At 46.6% G+C, this 26,851-nt stretch overlaps 1 protein-coding gene across 3 annotated transcripts in view; it reads right to left on the bottom strand.

Annotated features, from left to right (window-relative positions):
* Positions 1–26,851, bottom strand: part of LOC126471571 (ribosomal RNA processing protein 36 homolog) — a 74,075-nt gene that overhangs the window by 43,201 nt on the left and 4,023 nt on the right. For 2 of the 3 annotated variants that reach the window (XM_050099806.1, XM_050099799.1), the window contains exon 2: positions 6,862–6,940. The exons of the other annotated variant lie outside the window; for it this stretch is intronic. In XM_050099806.1, coding sequence (XP_049955763.1) covers positions 6,862–6,940 — 79 coding nt within the window. The remainder of the gene's footprint in view (positions 1–6,861; positions 6,941–26,851) is intronic. 3 annotated transcript variants of the gene reach the window in all.

The following is a 26,851-nucleotide window of genomic DNA, read 5'->3' on the forward strand; positions in this document are numbered from 1 at the left end:
CCCCGGAGACCCCACTCATATAATGTGGCAAAGATATGATGTTACCAGTTCATGTTCCTAAGCTTTTCGTGAATCAAGAAAGACGGCAACCATGTGTTGGCGTCTGGTAAAAGCTGTTTGGATGGCAGACTTGAGGGAAACTAGATTGTCAGTGGTAGAGCAACCCTGGCAGAAACTGCCCTGGCATGGAGCCAGTAGGCCACGTAACTCCAGGACCCAACACAACCGCCGACTTACCATATGTTCTAACAGCTTACAAAGAATGTTGGTGAGGCTGATGGACCAATAGCTATCCACATCAAGCGGGTATTTGCCAGGTTTGAGCATTGGAGTGATGGTGCTCTCCGCCATTGCAATGCAAAGACCCCATCGCACCAGATCCAAGTGAAGATGACAAGGAGATATCGCTAGTAATCAGACGAGAGATGTTTGATCATCTGACTGTGGATCCGATCTGGCCCAGGAGCTGTATCGGGGCAATGTGCAAGGATGCTGAGGAACTCCCACTCTGTAAATGAAGCATTATAGGGTTCACTGTGATGTTCAGTGAATGAGAGTGGTTTCCTTTCCATCTGCTGTTTGAGGTTGCAAAATGCTGGGGGCTAATTATCCAATGTGGAGGCTCAAGCATAGTGCTCAGCAAAGTGCTTGGCAATTGCGTTTGCATCGGTAGATAACACGCCATTGATGTTAATGCCAGTGACACCTGCCGGGGTCTGGTACCCACAAACACATATGATGTTCGTCCACACTTGGGAAGGTGATGTTTGGCACCCCACGGTCGAGACGTACCTTTCCCAACGTTCCTGTTTCCGTCTTTTTATAAGATGGTGAACGCGGACATGGACCCATTTAAAAGCTATTAGGTGCTCTAGGGAAGGGTGCCACTTATGTCACTGTAGGATTCGCCGAGACTCTTAATGGCCTCTTCCGGCAACCATCAAGGTACTGACTTCCGCTGGGGGCACCCTAAAGAACAAGGGATCGTGTTTTCCGCTGCAGAAACGATCGTTCTAGTGACCCGCTCAACTACCAGATCTAAGGCACCATGTGGGGGAGATTCAACGGTGACAGCAGAGGTGAAAGCTTCCCATTCTGCCTTGTTTAAAACCCATCTTGGTAGATGTCCGGGGGAATGGCACTGCGGGAGTGAAAGGATAATGGGAAAGTGGTCACTACCACACAAGTCATTGTGGGCTCTCCAGTGGATAGTTGGAAGAAGTCCTGGTCTGTAGAGGGATAAATCAATGGCCGAGTAAGTGCCATGAGGCACACTGAAATGTGTGGGAGCCCCAGTATTTGAGACGCAGAGGTCGAACTGAGACAGGAAAGTTTCAACATCTCTACCTTGGCCAGTAATCATGGTGTCACCCCACAAGGGGTTATGGGTGTTGAAATTTCCCAAAAATAGGAAAGGTTTAGGGAGTTGATGAATCAGTGCAGCCAATGCGTTCAGGGGTACTGCACAATCTGGAGGAAGATATACGTTGCAGACAGTTATTTCCTGTGTCGACCTTATCCTGACAGCCGCGGCTTCTAGAGGGGTTTGAAGTGGCATAGGTTCACTGCCTACTGAGTTCAGGACATAGACACAAACTCCACCTGATATGCTATTATAGTCGCTACAGTTCTTGTAGTATCCCCTATAGCCACAGAGGGCAGGGGTCCACATTATCAGGAACCAAGTTTCCTGGAGCGCAATGCAGAAAGCAGGTGTAAAGAGCTTAACAGTTCCCATAGCTCAGCCAGGTGGTGGAAAAAACCACAGCAATTCCATTGGAGGATGATGATATTGTGAGATTGGGAAGGCATGAAGCACACAAGGAGGCAGGCTACACCTCAGGGTCACCTGCTGCCACCGACTGAGTATTTGTATCCATTCCTATTGTGGATGAGGCACCAGTGAGATCCCGGTCCTCAGGGGACACTAAGATCTCTACCTCATCTTCAGGTGCAGAACTGGTAGGGAGTGGTGGTGTTGAGGCCACCGGAGGGCCCTTTTTCTTAGCAGTCTTCTTTGTTTGCTTGCCCTCTCGCTTCTCTTTAGGGGCTCGATGCACAGAGGCACAGGCACAGAGGAAGACCGTGAAGCTCTTCATCCAGCAGCTTTTGGCTCCATTAGCCACTGGTGAGTGTCCTCTGTGGCATTAGTGGAGAACTTGGGATAGAGGATCCTGAGGGACCCCTTCGGCACGAGAGGAGCCGGAGGAGGCTGTTGCTTCTCCGGCTTGGGGGAAGAGGACCAATGTCTCCTGCATTTGGAGGGGCCTTGCTCCTGAAGTAGGTACTTTGGGAGCAACACAAGGAGATTTTCCTCCCACCACTAAGGGAGCAGATGTATTCTGGAGGCCCGGAGGGCCCACTGTTCGTGGCACAGAATGTGGTACGACAGGTACTTGTGACAGTGACGGTAATGTAGCTGCAGCATATGTGGACGTCAACCGAATGGAGTGTAATCGTTCAAATTTACATTTAGTCTCTTGGTACATTAACCAGTCCAGAGTCTTGTACTCCACGATTTTCTGCTCCTTTTGGAGTGCTGTGCAGTCTGGCGAACAGGGGGAATGCTGCTCTCCACAGATGATACAAGTGGGAGGAGGTGCACACGGAATATCTGGATGCAGTGGACGCCCACAGTCACGACGTGGCACTGGAAATGCAGCGGCGAGACATGTGCCTGAATTTCCGGCACCACATAGGGGAGGGACGTACGGTTTAACGTCACAGCGGTAAACCATCACCTTGACCTTTTCAGGCAATGAATCATCCTCAAAGGCCACGATGAAGGCACTGGTAGCAACCCATTGTAAAGATGCCAGATAAAATGAACACCCAGCCATCCTAGGTTGGTACGGAGATCGTCATCCGATTGCAAGAGGAGGTCGTGATGGAAAATAATCCCCTGGACCATATTGAGGCTTTTATGGGGAGTGACGGAAACAGAAATATCACCCAGCCGGCCACAAGCGAGTAATGCCCAGGATTGGGCTGGGGATGCTGTCTGAATCAAGACTGCACCGCTTCTCATCTTGGACAGTGCTGTCACTTCCCCAAACTTGTCTTCAAAATGTTCAACAAAAAATTGAGGCTTCATAGGTATAAAGGAGTCCCCACCCATTCTGCTACAGACTAAATATCGAGGCGAATATGGCTCTCTTCTTTCTGTAGCCCTACATTCCTCCCATGGTGTAGCGAGGGAGGGAAACAATTCAGGGTCATATCTGTCAGCATTCTATTCAATCTTGCCCTTCTTAGAGATTCACAGTGCCTTACGGTCACCAGCAAGAGAGGATTTAGTCCGCTTCATTGTGGGTCATCCGGCCTGATGCCACCCACTCCGATCAGGGGCTCTCCCCATGGGTGCCACCCAGCCGCAGCAAAGGCAACCTGGCATAATGGCCGTTGCTGGGAGTCCTGATGCCCCAGGAAGACAGGCATCTACTCCTTGGCATACATGGGGAGTTTACAGCTCAGGCATCAGCAGTGCAATCCCTGTGTTGTCAGGGGGCTATTACCAAATTGGTACATGATGGCCCCACCACAACGGACTGGCTACCATGCTGGATATTGGGTGCAGAGAAATCCAATATTGTCATGGGGGCGAAAGAGGACAGGAGAGAACAAAAGAAGATGACATACCCTGGAAAGTGTCCTCGCCCAAATAGTTGAATTGCAAGTGGAGTTGCGAAACCGTGACAAGAGGTTCAGGAGATTGAATCTAAGGACACTATGGATAACTCCTGCACCACATAAGACGTCCTTCCCCATATGGCCCGCACTACTGTACAATTTGGAAAGTGACATGTCAAACCATAAATTGGGACCTGAACTTATAGGGCCGAAAAGTATGAGACTCCTTTTAGTCACCTCTTACAATAGGCAGGGGGGATGTTGCTTTGACAAAATGCTGTCAAAGGAGATTTAACTGTTAAGTGCATTACTGTTACCTTCAGAAGAGGTAAGCACTCTGCATCAAACAGTAAAGCATCTAATCTTCATTGCTTTGTAACCTGCATAATACTGGCCTCTGAAACCAGCTGATGAGCCAGAACTTTGATGCTGTCTCACTGTAACTCAATACGTAGGGCAGTAAGAAGAAAAATGTTTAAACGTGATCAGTAGAAGATTCAGAACACTTGTTTATTGTAAGGAAACCTGCATAAAATTTAAAATGGCAATACTGTTCAAGCACTATATTTAAGTGTAGCTCACAATATACACAATTAAACTTTATTTAACACATTCATCAGAGGTAATTTTGAAATCTGAAGTTCTAGCCCAAAATATTAGCCTTCTTAATGTTGGTTGCAGTTACCGAGCAGCTACCTCAAGACTAGAAGACAAATGAAAGATCGAAAAATCATCCACAAAAAGAGACCATTGGCTGGAGTCCTGACATTACACACTATACCATTAATGGTTACTGCAAAAAGGGCAACGCTTAAGATTCTCCCTGCGTATACCAGTCTGAGAGTGTGTTGCAATTCTACACTTATAATACCCTCTGATGGTTTGCATTATACTGGGGAGAATATCCTGGAAGCCCCATCCATGTAGCTGTTTGATGATATTGTATAGAGGCCTATATCATGTCGTATCATAAGATTTATTATAATCGAAAAACATTCCTGTCAAGTGCTGCCTATGCAAAGGTTTTTTTGTATTGCTGCCACCAGTAGTATTAGATTATCAAGCGTGGAGCATTATCTATGGAAACCACAAAGTAGGAAGCCAAGAAGTTTCTGAATCAAAGTGTCTGTCCTAAGTGGCTGTTAATTATTTGTCCCAATGTCTTTCCTATGTAACTGACATCTTTTACACTCTAATAACTACTTGAGTTGACATGGTCCTTTCCAATCTTTTGGGGAGGAATTAGGAATGCACTCCGCCTGGAAATAGGGTGTTAGTAGATTCTATTAAAAGGAATAAGGAGGTAGGTTTTGGATTCCACATTTAAATGCTGAAACATGTAGTGCACATTCTCTGACCTGTCACTGTATTACAAGCCGAAGATAGTGGATGCTGCCCAGGAGCGGAAAGAAAAGAGAGGGGCTGTGGCACTCCGATGTTATTAAACCCAAAGTTCAACCACACACTCACTGGTAATTCCCATCTGCATTGGAATGCGACATCCTGACTGGCATTGTTTGTTATTTGTTGGAAGTATGAGGCATGTTCAGAAAGTAAGTGTATTAGATTTTTATGTATATTTTTAGGAAAAGTATACTTGGGAAAAGAGGAGGAGGAGGAAGAAGAAGATTGACATTTTGTCATCCAGTCTGCTGGTAATACGCAATGTGCACACAGATTTGGTAGTACTAAAGCTTCCACTGTACACATTTCACCCTTTATTATGGTTACAGGAGAAAAAGGAGGTGGCATTAATGGAAAACAACACACTGCTAGAAAAAAGTGGACGTGCAACACAAAGAGGGGGGGAGGAACAGAAGGATAACTCAAGCCACTAATTACATTTAGTCCTTTTGTTGCCCTTCTCATGGCCCTTAACAAGATGTCCACTGAATTTAACATTATCTCCAGTTTCAGCTGTGATGAATAATTTTTTAATAAAGCAAGTTTAACAATTTGGCCAAACACGTAAAGTACAGTTCTACATAGTTAACTTTGAATAATCTGTTTACTGCAAACTTACTGTTGATCATCTTGTGCTGCTACTGTCATATAGTGTGGTGTGCTCTGTGACTTAGAAGGCTGATCCCTTATGTTTAGTTTCTTCCACTGTTTCGCATTTGCGAATGTACTGTATTTGTTCGATTTGCAGTTTGAAAATTCAATTCCATTCTGGCTGCCTGGTCCACTGCACTGCCCCTCCCCTTGGCAATGGGTATTGTCCCACCTATTGTCGGTATGTACCTCTAGTTCTCTCAAAATCAGTTTTTAATTTTAACAGTTCACCCAGTTTATCCTTCTCTGCACAATTCTTCACTGGAGATTGTCTGAACATAGCAGCCGCCTGAAAGTCTTCATTGGTAAAGGACAGTAGCAAATACCAAACACTCATCTATAATGTCATACAATATGCCTATTGTCAGTAAGAAATAAACATTTCTTCACTCAAAGCAATTGTATTGAAACACTACTTATTAAACTGAAACTTGCCCTTATTCACATTATAAATACACATGTATACACACTTTCCAATACATGCATCGCTGTTAGCCGTCAGGCAGTAACAATAAATTATATTATATGACCATTATTCTGACGACCATGCACCAACAAACTCTGAACCCAATATCACCAACAGACACAAGTGGTTTTCATTATTCTGCTTAATATCTCATAAACATACCACATCAGTAGACACATAGCCTCAACAACAGCTTGGCACTCTGGCCCAGGGGGGAAACTTATATAGGGACTTCCCGTAACACTACTATAGTTTGCTGCCAGGTCACTTTGAGCACTGCAAGTTTATCAATCCTTTCATTTTGTACTAAACAGAAGCTGGTCACATTGTTTTCTTTACCAAGACTTCTTGTGTGTATTGCACTCTTTGAATTGTATTGTAAATATATATTCTGCAATAGGTAATACTGGGTAAATGATTCCATATTTGTTTTGTTTCAAATCAAACAGAATCATATTTGTTTTTGTTTCATATCAAACAGAATTTACCTTTGATGCATGGTGTTCTGTGGACTCTTGTATACTAATTCCTGCTGACAAGTCTGCGTGTGAATCATTCAATTTAAATGCATTGCAGTTTTATTGCTTGTATTGTACTTTATCTTCATTTGCGTATGTTTTCCATTACTTTCATTTAATGAGAACTCCATGTTAGTAGCTTTTGACAGAATTGATATTCATATTACATCTTGACACGGAATGAGTATGTACCTCTGTTTTGAAAAATGTTGTTTCTTGCCACTGAGTACGCTTTGTAGCCTTAGCGACTTGAGCATTCTTCTTGCAAATCCTAAAAAAAGGTAACAGTAGCTGTAAACAACATTTTCGCAGAAACGAAGGTACTGTATAAATTTAGTAGTTCTCCGTTAAATGCAAGAAAGTACAACAAAGGGATGAAAACAAAAATAAAATTTAAAATGGTCAATAAACCTGCAACACATTTAAATAAAATAGTTCACACAAGGATTCATAAGCAGGATCCAGTACCAGACTTTTCTACCTCAGAAAAAAAATCTGAGAAGGTACTGGGATTCTTTTTGCAATGAATACACTAACAGTCCGAAATGAAAAGAAGATACTGTGTGCAAGTAAAATAAGTGTGCTGATGTACTAGACAATTTTAAGGCTTACGGGCTTCGTATTAAAGTTAGACTTTCCTTTGGTAAAAACTCTTTGCAAGTAGTCTAAAATATTAGGTATCGTCTGACATTAGTTCATTTTATGAAAGACTACAGCTGTAGCACAGTGGCTGATGGGACTAGCTCTTTCAATTGAAGGTGTATGACTTCTGACCAATATTCACTTGTTCCCGGTCACTACCAACCTTAGCTTCCAATAATGTGTGGGAAGAGTATCTTTATTGGGCAACTGCAAATTTAAAATATTTCAAATTCGATTACATAAAATGTTTCTGTGATCTCTAACTCTGTGTTACGTCAGCTTTTGTTTACGAGCTTGTAGATGCACTGAACACTTCGCCATTTGCTAACTATGACTGACCAGGTTAGGTGTGCTGAGAAAGCTGTTAGCACTGACTGAGTGACCTGTAACAGCTACTCCCATCAATCACTGTGCCATAACTCTGCATAAAGTGAACATGTAGGCCTAGTACTATAAGTAGTCCATTTGTTTCATTTAGTTCTGACAAATAAATGAATAAAGTTTAAAGAAGCAAAGAATAGAAAAAGAGAAGTATGTCTGAGGTTATAATTGTTTGCATGAAGTCAAGTCATGAAGTGTGTCTTTTACTTTTTTTTACACTACATTGCATGTATCAATGGATTTACCAAGGCACATTTAAACCTTTAACTGGAGAAGCTGACTGGGCTATAAGTGAAGAAGAAAAGTTCGCAGCTTGTTAGGTCTATGATGAAAGTGCATTAAATGTTACAAACAAAAGGTTAATAAAACCACAACCATTAGTAGAAAAGGCTTTGAAAGCAATATTTCTTCGTTTAATATAAAAGTTCACAGATGTTTAATTGAGAACAACACTTAAAAGCATATCAATGATATAGTACATGGAAAATGATATAGCCGTAGAGCTGAAAATATCAACGCACGCAGGTTTCAATAACGAACAAACAAGAGAACATATTGTCATATTTTTTGATGAAACAAGGCCAGACGTAGTACTTCCTGTGACGTTTTAGGTACGCTGACAGACAGCAAGTTACAATGGATCATTCCCATGACTGGCAGAGAGGCTGAAAGACTCCCTTGCTCATGGAATTTCAATAAAGGCCATAATCTGCAACATTGTCCCTAGAGGTCATTATAGACCTCTAGTTCTGAATCAAGTGGAAGATTTGAATGAAGGCTTTGAAGGTTCTTTTACTGTGACTTCTCAGGCTTATTCCATAGTGTTGAGAAGTGTGGGTTCCCCCAAAATGGGGCAGTGGTTAACTACATAACAGGTGCTACTCCCCAGGTAGCTAAGGGTTTATGGGGTGAACAAGTAGTGTATTTAGATTAGGGGACTCTCCATCCTGTCTAGATAATTATACCTCAAGGATACCAAGAGTATTAGTGTAGGACCTAAAAGAAGCCCCCCAACCCAGATGAGACTATCAAAATCCTTGTCATCAAATGTTGAAACATTCATAATGAAGTATGAAATTGACTACAGTGACAATATTATGTGAATGAAAGTTGTTACTCACCATATAGTGGAAACACTGAGTCACAGAGAGGCACAACAAAAAGACTTTCACTCTTAAAGCTTTCGGCCAATGGCCTTCATCAACAATAGATAGATACACACACACACACACACACACACACACACGCGCACACACACACACACACACACACACACACAAATGACTGCAGTCTCAGGCAACTGAAACCACACTGCGAGCAGCAGCACCAGTGCCTGATGGTAAGGAGGAGGCTGGTGTGGGGAGCGAGAGGGACAGTATGGCGGGTATGGTGGACAATGAAGTGCTGCAGGCTAGGCGTAGGGCAGGGGAGAGGTGGGGAGGGGGGGAGTTGGTTGGTTGGTTGGTTTAAAAGGGGGGGTGGGGGGAGAGAGGAGAGACTAAACTGTGAGGTCATCGATCCCTTGTTCCCAGGAGAACAATTACCCAAGGGAAAGAAGAAAACAAAGAAGACGTACAGCACAATAACAGGAGAAAGAAAGAACCAGAAGAACGACAGAAGGACGACAAACACTACAATGGACAAAACAGGACAAGAAAACCAGAGAGACACACAAGAAACAGAGAGAGGAGATTAAAAACAAGAAATCGGATTAACATGGCTGGCGGATGACAAGAATAAAAAAGAAGCCAGCCACTATGCAACACATTAAAACCTCCATCCTAAAAGCCCTAGGGTAGAAGAGACAGAGGGACAAAGGACATGCGCTAAAACTCATATCAAATAATAAAACCCACCCTCACAAATAAAATATAAAACTAAAGCTGCTGTTGAGGCACTGTTGCCAACACTGAAGATAGGGTGCTGGGAAAGTTAAAAGTCTGCCACAGAGCAGCTAAAAGTGGTCAGTGCAGCAAGAGGTGGACAACTGTCATTTGGGAGCCACAGCGACACAAAGGTGGGTTCTTGTGACGGAGGAGGTAACCATGTGTGAGCCACGTATGGCCAATGCGGAGTCGACAAAGGACAACTGATTAACTGATTCCGTGTGAGAAGGACGCAGAGAAGACTTCCACATATTCACAGTCTCCTTAATGACATGCAATTAGTTGCACATACTGTCATGCCACTCCATCTCCCAAAGCCGAAAAACCTTGTGGTGTAAGACGGAATGCATGTCAGTTTCAGAGATGCCCATCTCCAGGAGCAGTTTCTGCCTAGCCTGTTGAGCCAGCCTGTCAGCAAGTTCGTTGCCTGGGATCCCAACATATCCTGGTGTCCACACAAACACCACTGAATGATTGGACCGTTCCAGGGCAGAGACGGACTCCTGGATGTTCGCTACCAAGAATGGCGAGGGTACCACTGGCCGATAGCTTGTAAGCTGCTCAGGGAGTCAGAACAGAGAATAAACGACTCACCAGAACAGGAACGGATGTACTGAATTGAACGAGATATGGCCACAAGCTCTGCAGTGAATACACTGTAGCCATCGGGCAAGGAATGCTGTTCAATATGGCCTCAGTGGACACAAGCGAAGCCAACATTACTATCAGCCATCAAACCATCGGTGTAAACAACTTCAGAGGCCCGGAACACGTCAAGAAACGAGAGGAAGTGACAGCGGAGAGCAGCGGGGTCAATGGAGTCCTTAGAGCCATGCAAAAGATCCTGCCAAAGTTTTGGTCGAGGTGTACACCATGGAGGTTGTCGTGAATGGACCTCAAGTAGAGGTGGTAACGGGAAGGACTCCAGTTTGGAGAGAATGCATCGCACGCGATGCATTCTCGGGTAATGTGTCACCCTCGAAGGCCAAAATGAAGGCACCGATGGCAACCTCATTATCCTTTGGACCCCCATGGATGCACCAGGCAAAATGAACTCCTAGTCACTAAGTTGGTGCACAGCTTGTCGTCAGATTGCAAAATAAGGTCCCTGTGGAATATAATACCCTGGATCATATTTAAGCTCTTACGAGGCTTGATGGTAACGGAAACATCCCCCAGCTTGTTACAAGTGAGTAATGCCTGTGACTGGGCAGAGGACGCCATTTTTAACAAGACTGACCCTGACCGCATTTTGAACAAGCCCTCCAACTCCCCAAACTTGTCCTCTAAATGCTCTACAAAAAATGAGGCTTCATCGAGACAAAGTAGTCCCCATCAGCTCTCGTACATATGAGGTACCAGTGCGAATAAGGTTCGTTGTCATCCTTAGCCTGGCATTCCTCCCATGTTGTGGCCAGGGAGGGGTACGATTTAGAATCATACTTCCTTGTATTTAAATGAGACTTGAAACACTTGAGAGACTGCTGGAATTTGATCACCAGCAAGTGATGACGTGATACGCTTCATCTAGCGCCATCTGCCCTGATGCCACCCACTCCGACCACGGGCTCTCCCCATGGGCACCACCCAGCCGCAACAAAGACCACCTGGCAGGATGGCCACTGCCAGCAGTCCTAATGCCCCAGGGTGACGGGCATCTACTTCTTGGCATACCTGGGGAGTTAACAGCACAGGCATCAGCAAAGCGATCCCTGGGTGTTACAGGGGGCTACAACCAACAGGGTACATGGCGGCCCCACCACACCAGACTGGCTACCGTGCTGGATATGAGGCACAAAGAATTCCACGGTCTTCGTAGGCGCAGAAAACGACACTGCATATTGAGTGGAGGAAAATGCACCCTGGAAGGCTTCCTCGCTCAAGAGATGGAGGATGAGTGGGACTGCAATACCGCGACGAGAAAGTGGGCTTAACATCTCAATACACGACGGACATGATGCACCATCTAAGACGCCTTTCCTCAACTGGCTCGCTCTTCGAGAAAATTTTGAAAAATGGAGGTCTACAGGGGACCATCACATAAAGGCCGAAAGGTGTGAGGCTCCTTTTAGTCACCTCTTACAACAGGCAGGAATACCTCAGGCCTGTCCTACCCGCGGGCCTGCAGAAGTGATGTTGAGGGGGGGGGGGGGGGGTGAGTAGTGGAAAAGGAAAGGGTATAATTAGAGAAAATTTAAAAACTGGGTGTGGCGGTGGAATAATGGCTGTGTAGGGCTGGAATGGGAGCAGGGAAGTGGCTGTATGGCTGAGGACAGTGACTAACGAAGGTTGAGGCTGACATGGTTACTGGAAAGTAGGACATAAGATGAATTGCAGGGAAAGTTCCCACCGGCACAATTCAGAAAAGCTAGTGTTGGTGGAAAGGATCCATATGGCACTCACTGTGAAGCAATCATTGAAATGAAGGATATCCCATTTAGCGGCATGTTCAGCAACAGGGTGGTCCACTTGTTTCTTGGCCACAGTTTGTCGGTGGCCATTCCTGTGTACAGACATCTTGTTGGTTGTCATGCCTACATAGAATGCAGCACAGTAGTTGGAGCTTAGCTTGTAGACCACATGACTGGTTTCACAGGTAGCCCTGCCGTTGATGGGATAGGTGATGTTAGTGACCAGAATGGAGTAGGTGGTGGTGGGAGGATGTATGGGACAGGTCTTGCATCTAGGTCTATTACAATTTTCCTTTGTTTGATTTTTGTCTGACAGCTTTTCTTCAGTCCTAACCCAGTGCTGTACTCTTTTGTTACTATTTTCTTTTGCATCACTATACTCAAGTCCATAAATCTAGCCACCCAAGGTTGGACAGAGACACAAAAGAGACATTAGAAACAGAAGAGAGTAATACAAGAAAGCAGATTACAGTAGCTGGCCGACCACAAGAATAAAAAGGAGAAGTCAGCCACTCTGCAACACATTAAAACTTCCACCCTAAAAGCATTAGGGTGGAGGACACAAAGGGACAAAGGACATGTGCTAAAACCTACATAGAAGTATAAAACCCACTCTCACGGATAAAACTTAAAATTAAAGCTGCTGCTGAGGCATCGTCGCCCAACATCGAAGGTAGGGAGCTGGGAAAGTTAAAAGTCCACCAAAGAGTGGCTATAATTGGGCAGTCCAGCAAGAGGTGGACGACTGTCGTTTGGGAGTCACAGCGACACAGAGGTGGGTCCTCGCGACAGAGTAGGTGACCATGCGTTAGCCATGTATCGCCAATGCGGAGCCGGCAGAGGACAACTGGTTCCCTGCGAGAAGACCGCATGGAAGACTTCCACACATTCGTTGTCTCCTTAATGATACATAGGTTGTGCATAATGTTATGCCATTCTGTCTCCCAAAGCCTGAAACACGCGTGGTGTAAGACAGAACACAGATCAGCTTCGAAGATGCCCAACTCCAGAAGCGGTTCCCCGTCGCCTGTTTGACCAGCCTTTCGGCAAGTTCATTGCCTGGTATTCCGACATGTTCAGGGATCCAGACAAACACCACTGTACCACGGGAACATTCCAGGACATAGATGGACTCCTGGATGGACGCTAGCAGAGGATGGTGAGGGTAGCACTGGTCGATAGCTTGTAGGCTGCTCAATGAGTCAGTACACAGCAGAAATGACGCGCCAGGGCATGAGCGAATGTGCTCAAGAGCACGAGATATGGCCACCAGCTCTGCAGTGAAAACGCTGCAGCCTGCTGGCAAGGAGTGCTGTTCAATACATCCTCCATGACCATATGCAAAGCCTACATGACCACCAGTTATTGAGGCTTTGGTGTAAACCACTTCAGAGCCGTGGAACATGTGTAGAATCGAGAGGAAGTGACAGTGGAGAGCTGCAGGGTTAATGAAGTCCTTAGGGCCACGTGAAATGTCCAGACGAAGCTGCAGCCGAGGCGTATACCATGAAGGCGTACGTGATCGGACCACAAGTAGAGGTGGTAAAAGGAAGGACTTACTTTCGGAGAGAAGGGACCACACGCGAACCGCAATCTTTAGCCCTGACCTGGGTCGCCGATACGGGAGACGAACTGCAGTGGGTGGGAAAAGGAGACAGTGATTCAGATGCTCAGGAGAAATACGAATGTGTGCAACGTAACTGACAAGCAGTTGTGCACATCTGACCTGCAATGGAGGGACCCAAGCCTCCACCAGTACGCTAGTCACTGGATTCGTCCTAATAGCTCCTGTCACTAGTCGAACCCCGCAGTGATGCACAGGGCCAAGTAAATGCAATGCTGGGGCACTGCCAAACCAGAAACCACACTCCCATAGCCAATTCTGGATTGGACAAGGGCTCTGTAGAGGCACAGCAGCACAGAGCAATCTGCACCTTAATTGGTGTCGCTCAGGCAATGGAGGGCACAGAGGTGCTGCCAGCACTTCTGCTTAAGCTGACGAAGATGAGGGAGCCAAGTCAATCGAGAGTCAAAACCAGTCCTAAGAATTGATATGTCTCCACTACATTGAGTGGATCATTATGAAGGTAATGTTCTGGGTCTGGATGAATGGCACGATGTTGACATAAGTGCAAGACACAAGACTTCGCAGCTGAAAACTGGAAGCCGTGGGCTAGAGACCATGACTGCGCCTTGAGGATGGCTCCCTGTAGGCAATGCTCAGCAACACCAGTACTGGAGGAGCAATATGAAACACAGAAGTCGTCTCCATATAGACAGACAGCCCGACAGCTGCTGCTAGACTGTTAAGGGCCACTAAAAATAGAGAGACACTCAATACAGAGCCCTGCGGGACTCCACTCTCCTGGATATGGATGGAACTATGGGAGGCACCAACTTGGACATGGAAAGTAAGAAACGACAGGAAGTTTTGGATAAAAATTGGGGGCGGGCCCCTGAGACGCCACTCATACAATGTAGCAAGCATATTATGTCACCAGGTCGTGTCGTATGCTTTACGTACATCAAAAAAGATGGCAAACAGGTGTTGCCCACTGGAAAAGGCTGTTCGGATGGCAGACTCGACGGACACAAGATTATCAGTGGTAGAGCGACCCTGGCGGAAGCCACCCAGACATGAAGCCAGTAGGCCACATGACTCCACGACCCAACCCAACTGCCGACATACCATGAGTTCCAGCAGCTTACAAAGAATGTTAGTGAGGCTGATGGGACGTTAGCTATCCACATCAAGAAGGGTTTTACCAGGTTTGAGCACCGCAATGATGGTGCTCTCCCGCCATTGCGATGGAGAGATGCCATCACACCAGATCCAGTTGAAGACAACGAGTAGATGTTGCTTGTAGTCAGATGAGAGATGTGACTGTGGATCTGATCTGGTCCAGGAACTGTGTCGGGGTAATGTTCAAGGGCACTGACGAGCTCCCACTCTGTAAATGGGGAATTATAGGATTCACTGTGGCATGTAGTGAAAGAGAGGACGTTCCCTTCCAGCTTCCTTTTTTAGAGTACGAAAGGCTGGGGGTAATTCTCCGACACAGAGGCCGAACGAAATGTTCAGCAATGTGCTCGGCAATCGCGTTTGCATCGGCAGATAAAACGCCATCTATGGTAACACCAGGAACACCTGTTGCAGTCTGGTACCTGAAAAGACGTTTGATCTTTGCCCAGACTTGGGAAGCTGACGTACGGCACCCAATGGTCAAGACGTATCTCTACAACACTCCCGCATCCATCGTTTGATAAGCTGGCTAATGCGGACACGGAGCCGTTTCAAGTCTATGAGGTGCTCCAGGGAAGGGTGCTGCTGTAGAGCTTGCCCATGTTCCTTAATTGCTTCAGTGACTTCCGGCGACCAACAAGGGACTGCCTTAAGCCTCTGGCGCACTAAAGAGCGAGGGATAACGTTTTCTGGCACACAAACAATTTTTGTAGTCACCTGCTCAACCATCACATCAATGTTATCATATGGGGGAGATTCAATGGTGACAGCAGAGGTGATAGTTTCCCAGTCCATCTTGTTCAAAGCCCATCTGGGCAGGCATCCATGGGCCCGACGCTGGGACAGTGATAGGAAGATGGGGAAGTGGTCACTACCACACACGTCATCATGGGCTCTCCAGTGGATAGATGGGAGAAGTCCTGGGCTGCAAATTGATAAATGAATGGCCGAGTAACTACCATGAGCCACACCGAAATGTGTGGTGGCCCCAGCATTTAAGAGGCAGAGGTCAAACTGAGACAGTAAAAGTTTTGACATCTCAGCCAGTAAGCACAGTGCCACCCCACAAGAGGTTATGGCCGTTAAAATCTCCAAAAATTAGAAAAGGTTTAGGGAGTTGATCAATCAGTGCAGCTAATACCTTCAGGGGTACTGCACCATCTGGAAGAAGATATACATTGCAGACAGTTATTTCCTGCGTTGTCCTCATTCTGACAGCCACAGCTTCAAGAGGGGTTTGAAGGGGCACAGTGTCACTACAGGCTGAGTTTAGGACATAAAGGCAAACTCCGCCCGACACTCTATTATAGTCGCTACGGTTCCTGTAATATCCCTTATAGCCGCAGAGGGCAGAGGTCCGCATTGCCAGGAACCACATTTCCTGGAGGGCAAAGCAGATAACAGGTCTAAAGCTTAAAAGTTGCCATAGCTCAGCCAGGTGGTGGAAAAAACCGCCACAATTCCACTGGAGGACGATGTCATTATGACACTAGGAAGGCATGGAACATTCAATGAAGTAGTTTACGCCTCAGGGTCACCTGCTACATCCGACTTATTGCCTGAGCAGTCTATATCCATTGTGTCTGAGGGTCTAGCGAGATCTAGGCCCTCAGCGGATGCCAAAATCTCCATCCCTTCCTCAGACGCAGAGCTTGTAGGTAGCAGTGGTGTGGGTGTCACCGCAGTTTCCTTGGTAGTTGAGGCTTTCTTTTTGGTTGTCTCTTACTGCTGCTTGGGTTTCCCTGGCCCAGTCTCCGGAACTGAGGATGAGTGCTAAGCCCTATGACCAGCTGCTTTTGGGCTCCTCAGCCACTGGCGGGTGTTATTTTTCCAACTACCAGAAACCTGGGAAGGGAGTGACCCAAGAGACCCCTTCCTAGCGAGAGAAGCCGAATAAGACTTACGCTTCTCTGGCTTATAAGTGGAGACAGATGTCCCTGATGGTTTGGGGTGGGGGGGTGGGGGGGGGGGGGGGGGGTGCCCCCAAAGAAGTTGGTGTAGGAGCAACAGGAAGGGAAATGCCCCCCAGCATCAAGGGAGCAAGTGTAGTCTTCCAGCTCTGAGAGGTGACTGGGGTTGGTGGAGCTGATGGTGCCAGAACTGCTGTAGCAGTGGCATAAGATGATGTTATCATCGGTCCAGGGTCTTGTACTCCATGATTTTCCTTTCTTTCTGGAGAATCCCGTAGTCTGGCGAGCGAGGCGAATGGTGCTCTCCGCACCTGACACAGATCGGAGGTGGGGCACATAGAGTATTGGGATGTGATGGGCATCCACAACTAGACCTGCGATGCCGGAAGTACAGCGGGAAGACATATGGCCGAACTTCCAGCACTTAAAGCACTGCATCGGGGGAGGGATATAGGGCTTTACATCACAGCGGTAGACCATCACCTTGACCTTGTCAGGCAATGTATCACCCTCAAAGGCCAAGATGAAGGCACTGGTGGCAACCTGATTATCCCTCGGACCCCGGTGGCCACGTCGGATGAATTGTACACCTCGTCACTCTAAATTGGCGCACAGCTCATTGTCAGACTGTAAAAGAAGGTCCTGGACCATATTTAAGCTCTTATGGGGCACGATGGTTACAGAAACACCCCCAGCTTGTCACAAGTGAGTAACGCCCGTGACTGGTCAGAGGATGCTGTTTTGATCAAGACTCATCCAGATCCCATTTTGGACAAGTCCTCCAACTTCCCAAACTTGTCCTCTAAATGCCCAACAAAAAACTGAGGCTTTGTTGTCATGAAAGATTCCCCATCAGCTCTTGAACATACAAGGTACCGGGGCGAATAAGATCTGCCGCCATCCTTAGCCTGAGTCTGGTGTGGCCAGGGAGGGGAACGATTTGGGGTTGTACTTCTGTGCATTGAACTGAATTCATGAATGCTTAGAGACTGCTGGTTTTTCACCACCAGCAAGTAATTATGGACTACACTTCATTGCGTGTCATCCGCCCTTATGCCACACCCACTCCTATCAGGGAACCCCCCCCCCCCCACGGGTGCCACCCAGCCACAGCAAAGGCCACTTGGCAGGGTGGCCATTGCTGGGAGTTCCGATGTCCCAGAGTGACGGGCATCTACTCCTCAGCATATGTGGGGAGTTAACAGCGCAGGCATCAGCAGAGCGATCCCTGTGTGGTCAGGGGGCTAAAACAGGGTGTATACATGGACAAGGAAAAAAAATTCCCTGATTTTTCCCCGTTGAAAATACATTTTCTCCCGGGTGAAAACACATTTTCCCCTGTTAAGTGACAGTATACTTTTCCTCGGCACTGTAAAACTTATCAATCCTTAGAATGTTTATGGTTTTCTACATAGACATTGAATTTGCCGGCACTTTTCAAAACCAAACCCTGGGGGGGGGGGGGGGGCGACACATTTTGGAAAGATCTTTGATGTGCAGCAACATGTACTCTCCATTTTTTCGTGTTACTGAGGTACAAATTCTAAGTCCACCAAACACAGTATGTTACTTTCCGAAGCAATGAAATCGAGATTACGACGCGCTTTTGTAAGCCAGTCACAGCTCATGTCACGTGATCTCGCCAGCTGATGACACCCATAGGACACGTGACGTAGTCAACCAATAGCAAAGATCAATCTTCAGTAGCGCGAATACACAAAAAATAAAACTTAATGGTTTAAATCAATATACATAGTGTTGCTACAAGAAAAACAAAGCTTTCAAGAATAATATTGGTTTCGAAGATTAATAAGCTGCAAGAGAAGCTAAACTCCCACATATAATGCTGAACTTTTTGCGCGTGTTACACTTTAAGATACATCACACAAATGCGCCAGTAATATTTTTAATAACGACGTAAATGTCTGATCTTCTGGGCTCGAAATTCTTCTAGATGGCCGTCCTCAAAGAGTTGATTTTTAAATTAGAGTCAAACGCTCTGTGATTTAAGAAATTCATGGTACATTCTCGCACATAATTCATCTTGCATTAAAGAAAATTTACTTTGAAAGTAACACTTTTCAAACTACCATGCGCATAATTTTCCCGTGACCCGTTAGAAATAGGTTCGTTTCAGCAGTTGCCAGAGAGCGCCAGATAACAGGCGTCACTGCGCCTGCGCAGCTACGATGACGCAGGAAGCTCCCATGTTCGTACGTATATAACAATAAAAGATCTTGCATGATGTCATAAAAGAAACAAGACATCAAAGGATACGTCAAGAGCATCGGAATTTCGTGAACCATACTAAAATGCATAATTCGGCTTAAAGTGCACAATCGTATGTCCAGATTCGGATGTAAATTTTCTGGAGTACGAATACTCTTATCATCTCCTGTTTGGTTATTTATATGGTATAATGCCATACGAGCTAGAAGATGGAAAACGTGCACTTGAAATGCAGCGAACAGTTGAAACCAGCCAACAGTGTGAAATTAAACACTTCGTTTCAAATAAACTGACTGCCTCAGCGCAAAAGATTAATAAAAGCCAAATCTCTTTAGAAAACCGACAAAAATAATTTCATTGTTCTGCAAGGCGATTGATGCTTGACTGTCAGAAAGGAGAAAATAAAACCTGAAACTTCTGCAATCATGCGAACGTATTTTAATTCATTTGGTAGCTCTCAGCCACAGAAATTCGTTTTGTTTTCATTTAATGTGAGAGCAATAAACGAAGAGGAAATAGCAAAATCACTAAACGTAAACACAGGTCACGTGGAGACTACCCACCTCCCCACTACAACTCAGACTGCTCTGTGCATCAGCCCTGGATCTACGATGTTTCCGAACCGGAGCAATTTAGATCTGTAGCCAGAAGCGGGAGAAGGTACTACTCATACGCGACTCAACTGCGCATGTACAAGAGCCGGCCCGCAACTGCTCAAATGAATCTAATGTAAACAGCTGTCACGTCCCGCTCATCGGAGGCAATTTGCTGTTAGGAAGCACTGCATATTCTTCCTAAAGCCTCTGACACACTTTGGTTCGCAGACGCTTGTATGTGAACTGTGTTTTGTTGTTGTATATGGCGCATTTCCTTCGCGGCTTAAGTTTTATTTTTGTTCTTTTTTTCTCTCGTTCATGTTTTGTTGCTGCAGTATTATTCTGCATAAGCGGGATACAGTAATATCCTTCGTTAGAATACTGGTTCTTAACAGTCAAAATCACAAAAATTTAACTGGTAACTAAAACAATGAAAAATTCCCGGGTTTTTCCCGGTTTTCTCCCGGACGAAAAAATTCCCGGGTTTTTCCCGGATGTCCCGGGTCGTATACACCCTGTACGACCAACAGGGTACATGGTGGCCACACCACAACGGACTGGCTGCCATGCTGGATATCAGGTGCAACGAAGCCCATGATCATCGTCGACGCAGAAAGCAACACTGCACAGTGCTTGGTGGAAAACGCTCCCAGGACAGCAATGCGACAACGAGAAAGTGTTCTAAAGATGTCAATGCAGGCTGGACACAATGCACCATGTAAGGCGCCCTTCCCCAATTGGCTCGCTCTTCTGGTAAAATTTTGAAGAATGGAGGTCAAACCCTACAGGGGAACATCACATAAGGCCAAAATGTGTGAGACTTCTTCTAATCCCCGGACCCGTAGGGGAATAACTACCCAAGATGCTCCATTGTGGCCAGTTACTGTGCTCCCACTGAGAGACACTCTGCTCTTGTAGACAAGCACCTTAAACCTATTACCCAAAACCTACCCACCTATACAAAAGATAACAATTTCCTCCACCAACTCTCCACAGTTCCTGTCCCTTTACCACACAGTGCCCTGCTCGTCACTCTTGATGCCACCTGCCTGTACACTAACATTCCTAATGTCCATGGCCTTACCACTATTGAACACTACCTTTTCCAACACCCGATAGATTCCAAGTCAACAACCTCCTTCCTACTCGCCATGACCATCTATACCCTCACCCACAATACCTTCTCCTTTGAAGGCTTACCTACAAACAAATCCAGGGTACGGCTATGGGCACGCACATGGCACCATTCTTGCCACACTATTGATGGGCCATCTAGAGGAATCCTTCCTAAAAACCCAGAATCCTGCTCCCAATCCCTTACCTCGTGGCTCATACCCCTGTACCCCTGCAATAGACCTAGATGCAAGACCTGTCCCATACATCCTCCCACCACCACCTACTCCATTCCGGTCACTAACATCACCTATCCCATCAAAGTCAGGGCTACCTGTGAAACCAGTCATGTGGTCTACAAGCTAAGCTGCAACCACTGTGCTGCATTCTATGTATGCATGACAACCAAAAAGCTGTCTGTCCACATGAATGGCTACCAACAAACTATGGCCAAGAAACAAGTGGACCACCTTGTTGCTGGACACGCTGCCAAACATGATATCCTTTATTTCAATGACTGCTTCACAGCCTGTGCCATATGGATCCTTCCCACCAACACCAGCTTTTCTGAACTGGCACAGGTGGGATCTTTCCCTGCAATACATCCTATATTCTCATAACCCTCCCAACCTCAACCTTCGTTAGTCGCTGTTTTCACGCATCCAGCCCCTGTTCCCATTCCAGCACTACACAGCTGTCATTCCACCACCACATCCAATCTTTTTATTTCTCTCTATTTCAACCCTTTTCCACTACCCCCCCCCCCCCCCCGGTCCCATCCACACATCTCCCCTGCCCATTGCTTAACCTGCAGCACCTCCACCATCCCCACCATACTGTGGCTCCCCCTCTCCACCCCAGCCTACTTACCACCACCGAGTCGCCACTCCCATCATGCTCTGGTTCTGCTGGTCGCAGAGTGGTTTCAGTTGCCTGAGACTGCAGTCATGTGAGTTGTGTTTGCATAAGTGTGTGTGTGTGTGTGTGTGTGTGTGTGTGTGTGTGTGTGTGTGTGTGTGTTTGGTTTTGTTTTGTTTTGCTTTATGGGTGCAAAAAACAACCAGAGTCATGCATGTCCAAGTCAAAGCTACAGAACACAAAAACAGAGAGGAGTCAAAAAATGACTATATGTCAGCCCCAACTGACATAATAGCAGACAGCTAAAAACAGGCACATGGAAAAAGGGCTCAAAAGGCACCATACAGAAACGGAGTTCCAAAACTAAACATTAAATGGCCTTTGCCATACTGCTTTGGTGGAGAAAAAGTAAAACGCAGTCCACAGCCCGCATGTCATTTGTTAAAACGGCCAATAAATCAAACGGCAAGCCCAAGTGGGAACGTAAACGGTTAAAAAATGCGCATTCCATCAGGAAGTTGGGGACAGTTAAAACTTGGGCACAATTTGTACAAATTGGTGGGATAGCGCCACTTAACAAATGACGATGGTTAAAAAGGCAGTGCCCAATATGCAGCCTAGTTAAAATGACCTCCTCCTGGCAGGAGGGCCAAGAGGTGGTTGTCGAAGCTGCTGGGAGAGGCTTAATAAGCCGGAGCTTATTCCTATGAAGGAAGGACCATTGGCCATGCCAAAGGGACACCACCTTTTGACAGACGGCAACACAGAGATTATCAGAGGGAATATAGGTACTCACAGGCTGAGGTATGAGGACTGCAGCCTTGGCAACAGTACAGCAGCCTCGTTTCCTGGCAGACCGACATGACCAGGAACCCACAGAAACACCACACTGGCTCCAGCAAGAGTGAGCAAGTGACAGTTTTCCTGGACCCGCTGCACTAAGGGATGGGCAGTGTACAGCATACATAGACTTTGAAGGTCTGAGCAGAGGACACAATTGAAAAGGCTGTGTCACCGGATGTATTCCATGACCTGATACAAGACGAAGAGCTCGGCTGTAAATACTGAGCAGTGTGCCAGAAGCCGATATTGAAAGACATGGGTTCCAATGATGAAGGCACACCCATCCCCATGGTCAGTCCAAGAGCCATCAGTGTGCACAAAGATACTATCGTGAAGTTCCATGCGAAGGTCGTAAAACTGAAGGCGATAGAGCAAGGAGAGCAAGGCTGGAGAAGTGTCCTTAGGAAGCAAATGAAGGCCAAGATTAACATGGGCCGCACCACGAAGCCAAGGTGGTGAAGGGTTCACATCCACTGGGAAAGTTTCAGGTAGTGTGAAGTTAAGCCACCGTAGCAAGTGCTGAAAGCAGACTCCAGGAGGTAACAGAGAAGAGGGACGCACCCCGTACTGACAGTCAAAGGCATCATCATCAGAGAAGGAGGCATAGGATGTGTGGCCACACATGGCAGACAAATGGCATGCATACCTGCTGAGGAGAAAGTCACAGTAGTAGGACAGTGGTAGTTCATCAGCTTCAGTATACAGACACTCAAAGAGGCTATTGTAAAAGGCACCCATACAAAAATGGACGCAATGATGGTGGATAGCGTTGAAATGGCGTAAGAGGGATGGCGTGCAGACGCATAAACAAAGCACCCATGGTCGAGTTTTGAGTGGACATGGGACTGGTACAAACGGAGGAGGGTGGTTCGATCAGCACCCCAGGCCCCAGGAAGTACCGCCAAGGACACGTAGGACATTGAGGAACCGCACACAGCAGGCTGCTAGGCAAGACACATGGGAGGACCAAGAGTGTTTCCTATTGAGCATGAGCCCCAGGAATTTTGTATTTTCAACAAACGGAAGGGCAACAGGCCCAAGATGTAAAGATGGTCGGAGAAACCACTTGCGTCACCAGAAATTCATAAAAACAGTTTTGTCAGTGGCAAAGTGAAAGCTACTGTTGAAGCTCCAGGAGTAAAGACAATCAACACATTGCTGAAGACGCCGCTCAGTGAGACAGGTCCGTGGAGAACTGCAGTAGATGGCAAAATGATCAACAAAAAGGGAGCCGGAGATGCCCGGCAGGGAGACAGGCCATTATAGGGTTAATGGCGACAGCAAAGAGGACGACATTCAGGACACAACCCTGAAGCACACCGTTTTCCTGAATAAAGGTGTCCAACAAGGAAGAATCCACATGCACCTTGAAAACTTGATCTTTTAAAAATGCCTGAAGGAAACAGGGCAGGCGGCCACGGAAGCCCCATGAGTAAAGGGTACGGAGGATACCAGTTCTCCAGCAGGTGTCGTAGGCCTTCTCCAAATTGAAAAACATGGCCACAGTCTAGGATATCCACAGAAAACCAGTCAGGATATGGGTGAACAAAGTAACAAGATGCTCAATTGCAGAACGCTGAGCTGTGTCAGTAAAGTGCGAGACTCAGGCCATCATACCAGCAGGACATGAATCATACATCCTGTCACCTTTCAAACGCAGCTGGTAAGAGAGATGGGGCAGTAGCTAGAAGGAAGGTTTCTGTCCTTACCAGGCTTAGGTGTGGGTATGGCGGTGGCTTCATGCCAGCATCTGGGAAATGTGCCCTCTGGCCATACGCAGTTATATGTGGTAATAAGAAAGCGCCTGCCCACAAGAGGAAGGTGGTGCAACATCTGAATGCGGATTGCATCTGGCCCTGGGGAGGAGGATCGGAATGAACTCAGAGCATGATCTAGCTTCCTCATAGTAAAGGCGGCATTGAAGCACTCACGATTTGGAGAAGAGAAAGGTATCGCCCTTGCCTTCTCCACTCGTTTCCAATGGAGGAAGGCAGGGTGATAGTGAGATGAGCTCAAAATTTCCGCAAAATGGTGGCCCAAGGTGTTGGAGATACCAATATGGTCCACAATAACATCGTCAGGCCAGAAATTCGGAATGGATCTTGGTCCCAGAGAGTCATAGGAGGTTGGCCCATATGGCAGGGAAGGGGTGGAACTGTTAAATGAACTAGTGAATGAAATCCAGCTAGCTCTTTGGTATGCCGAAGAGCACGATGGCGCTTTGCATGCATCTGTTTATAATGAATGCAGTTTGCTATCGCAGGATAGCCATTAAAAATGCAGAGAGCACATCTCCGTGTGTGAATTGCATCACGGCATGCCTTAGTGCACCACAGGAATGGGACACTTCATGGTAAAGAGGAAGTGTGAGGAATGGGAGAACATTCTGCAGCAGTAAGGATAATGTTTGTGAGATATTCCACCTGGTCATCACAAATGGAGAAATCTTGTTCTTTGAAGGTCCCCAGGGAGGAGTAAAGCTGCCATTGGGCATGCACACAGATGTGGTAGGAGTCAACAAACGGATAGCACACAGGAAATGGTCACCTGAGTAGGTGTCAGAAAGAACGGACCACACAATACGATAGGCAAGTTGGCCAGTGCACAAGGATAGGTCCAAATGGGAATAGGTGTGCGAGGAGTCGGAAAGGAAAGTGGGTGCTTCAGAATTAAGGCAGAAGAGGTTAAGTTGGTTAAGAAAGTCAGCCAAGAGGGCAACTCTCTGAAAGGTCCTGGGAGAATCCCAAAGGGGATGATGCGCATTAAAGACACCGAGTAGCAAAAATGGGGGAGGTCGCTGCCCAATAAGCTGAATGAAGTTTACCCTTGTGATGTCGAATGACAGAGGGGTGTAAATGGTACAAAGGGAAAACATTAAGTGAGGAAGGAAAAGGCAAACTGCAACAGCTTGAGGATGGGTAGTCAGGGAGATGGGTTGACTGTGAACGTCATCCTGTATGAGCAACATGACTCCCCCATGAGATGGGTGGGGGAGGGGGGAGGGGGTGGCGACAGTGAAAGGTCAAAACAGACCGGGAAGAAATGCAAGAGCACAAGGCAGTCATGAGGACACAATTTTGTTTCCTGAAGGCAGAGTAAAAGTGGACCCTGTGATTGTAAAACCAGCCGTAAATACTCCTTGTTGGATAGAAGGCTGCAAACATTCCACAGAACGAGAGTCACGATGGGGAAAAAATGAAGAGATGTCATCTCTGTGGCTGCCAAGCGCCAGCTTGCAAAGACTTGCTGCTGCAGGGCACAAAGGCAGGAGGATCCTGCTCCATGGAATCCACAGAAGTATCAGCTTTCTTCTGCTGTTCGTGCGCAGAGTCCAATGCAAAAAAATGGTTGGTTGCATGCACCGGTGACATGGAGGCCAGCTGGGCAAAGATATGACGTGGCGACACCGTCAAAGAGGATCTTCTAGTTGGCGAAGGAGAAGACCGTTTGACTTTGGTGGACTTCTACGAGGCTATCAGATTAGAGGAAGACTCGGGTGTTGTTAGGCTGGAGAGACGGAGAAAGTCTACGCAGGAGTACTCCGTCTGTCCTTTCCGGCCTACCAGTTGTGTAGCTGGTGGCTTCACACCTTGAGGCGAGAATTTGATGGTTTGTTGCACAGCTGGACAGAGGACGGCGATGCTACCTTGACACTGGGTGATTTCACAACCTTAGAGCTGAATTTGAGGTCGCATATCTGTGTGACCAGGTCCTTCCGGAAGCAAGATGTAACACGAACAGAACTATAGGTGCATATGGAAGAACACAGGGTTTGCAACTAGTCAGTAACTTGCGAGCAACTGGGTAAAGCACACTTTCCTTTATCCAGGTCTCGGACAGTCCACTCATCAAGATACACGGGACAATCCCGAAAGGAGGCGGCATGGCCACCATTGCAGTTGATACAGAGGGGAGAAGGAGGTGGACAATAGCCCTCATGTACATCCCTACAACAAGTTACAAATTTGGCTGGGTGTTGACATGACGTTCTAGTGTGGTTGAAACAATGACACTGGTAGCAGCGCATCAGGTTCGGAATGTACAGCTGGACTGTGATAATTTCATAGCCAGCTTTGATCATGGACGGCAGCACCACTCCATCAAAAGTGAGCAAAAGAGTGCGGGTGGGCACTAAGGAGGAATATACCTTTTTCATTACACAATGGATGGCAACGACACCCCGATCAGAGAGGTAAGACTGGATTTCGGCCTCGGTTAGAGCACCGAGCAGCCTCGTGTAGATTACACTACACGAAGAATTCAAAGGTCTATGGGCCTCGACACAAACAGGGTAGCTGTGGAGAAGTGAGGCAGCAAGCAATTGTTGTGCTTGAGAATCAGGAGTAGTCTCCAAAAGCAAAGTGCCATTCCGTAAATGAGAGCAGGATTTCACAGGGCCCGGAATTGCATTAACAGCTTTCTGAATATAATAAACAGCTTTACCGTGGCGAAGGACTGTCCGTCTTCAGTATGTGTGACCACAAGGAACTGTGGTGCAGCGGGAAGGCTCTTTGAATCATTAGCCTCATTACATTTACGTTTTGTAGACGTTGATTGACTCTTTATGAGG

The sequence above is a fragment of the Schistocerca serialis genome, chromosome 1, assembly GCF_023864345.2.
Source record: "Schistocerca serialis cubense isolate TAMUIC-IGC-003099 chromosome 1, iqSchSeri2.2, whole genome shotgun sequence".
NCBI lineage: Eukaryota > Metazoa > Arthropoda > Insecta > Orthoptera > Acrididae > Schistocerca > Schistocerca serialis.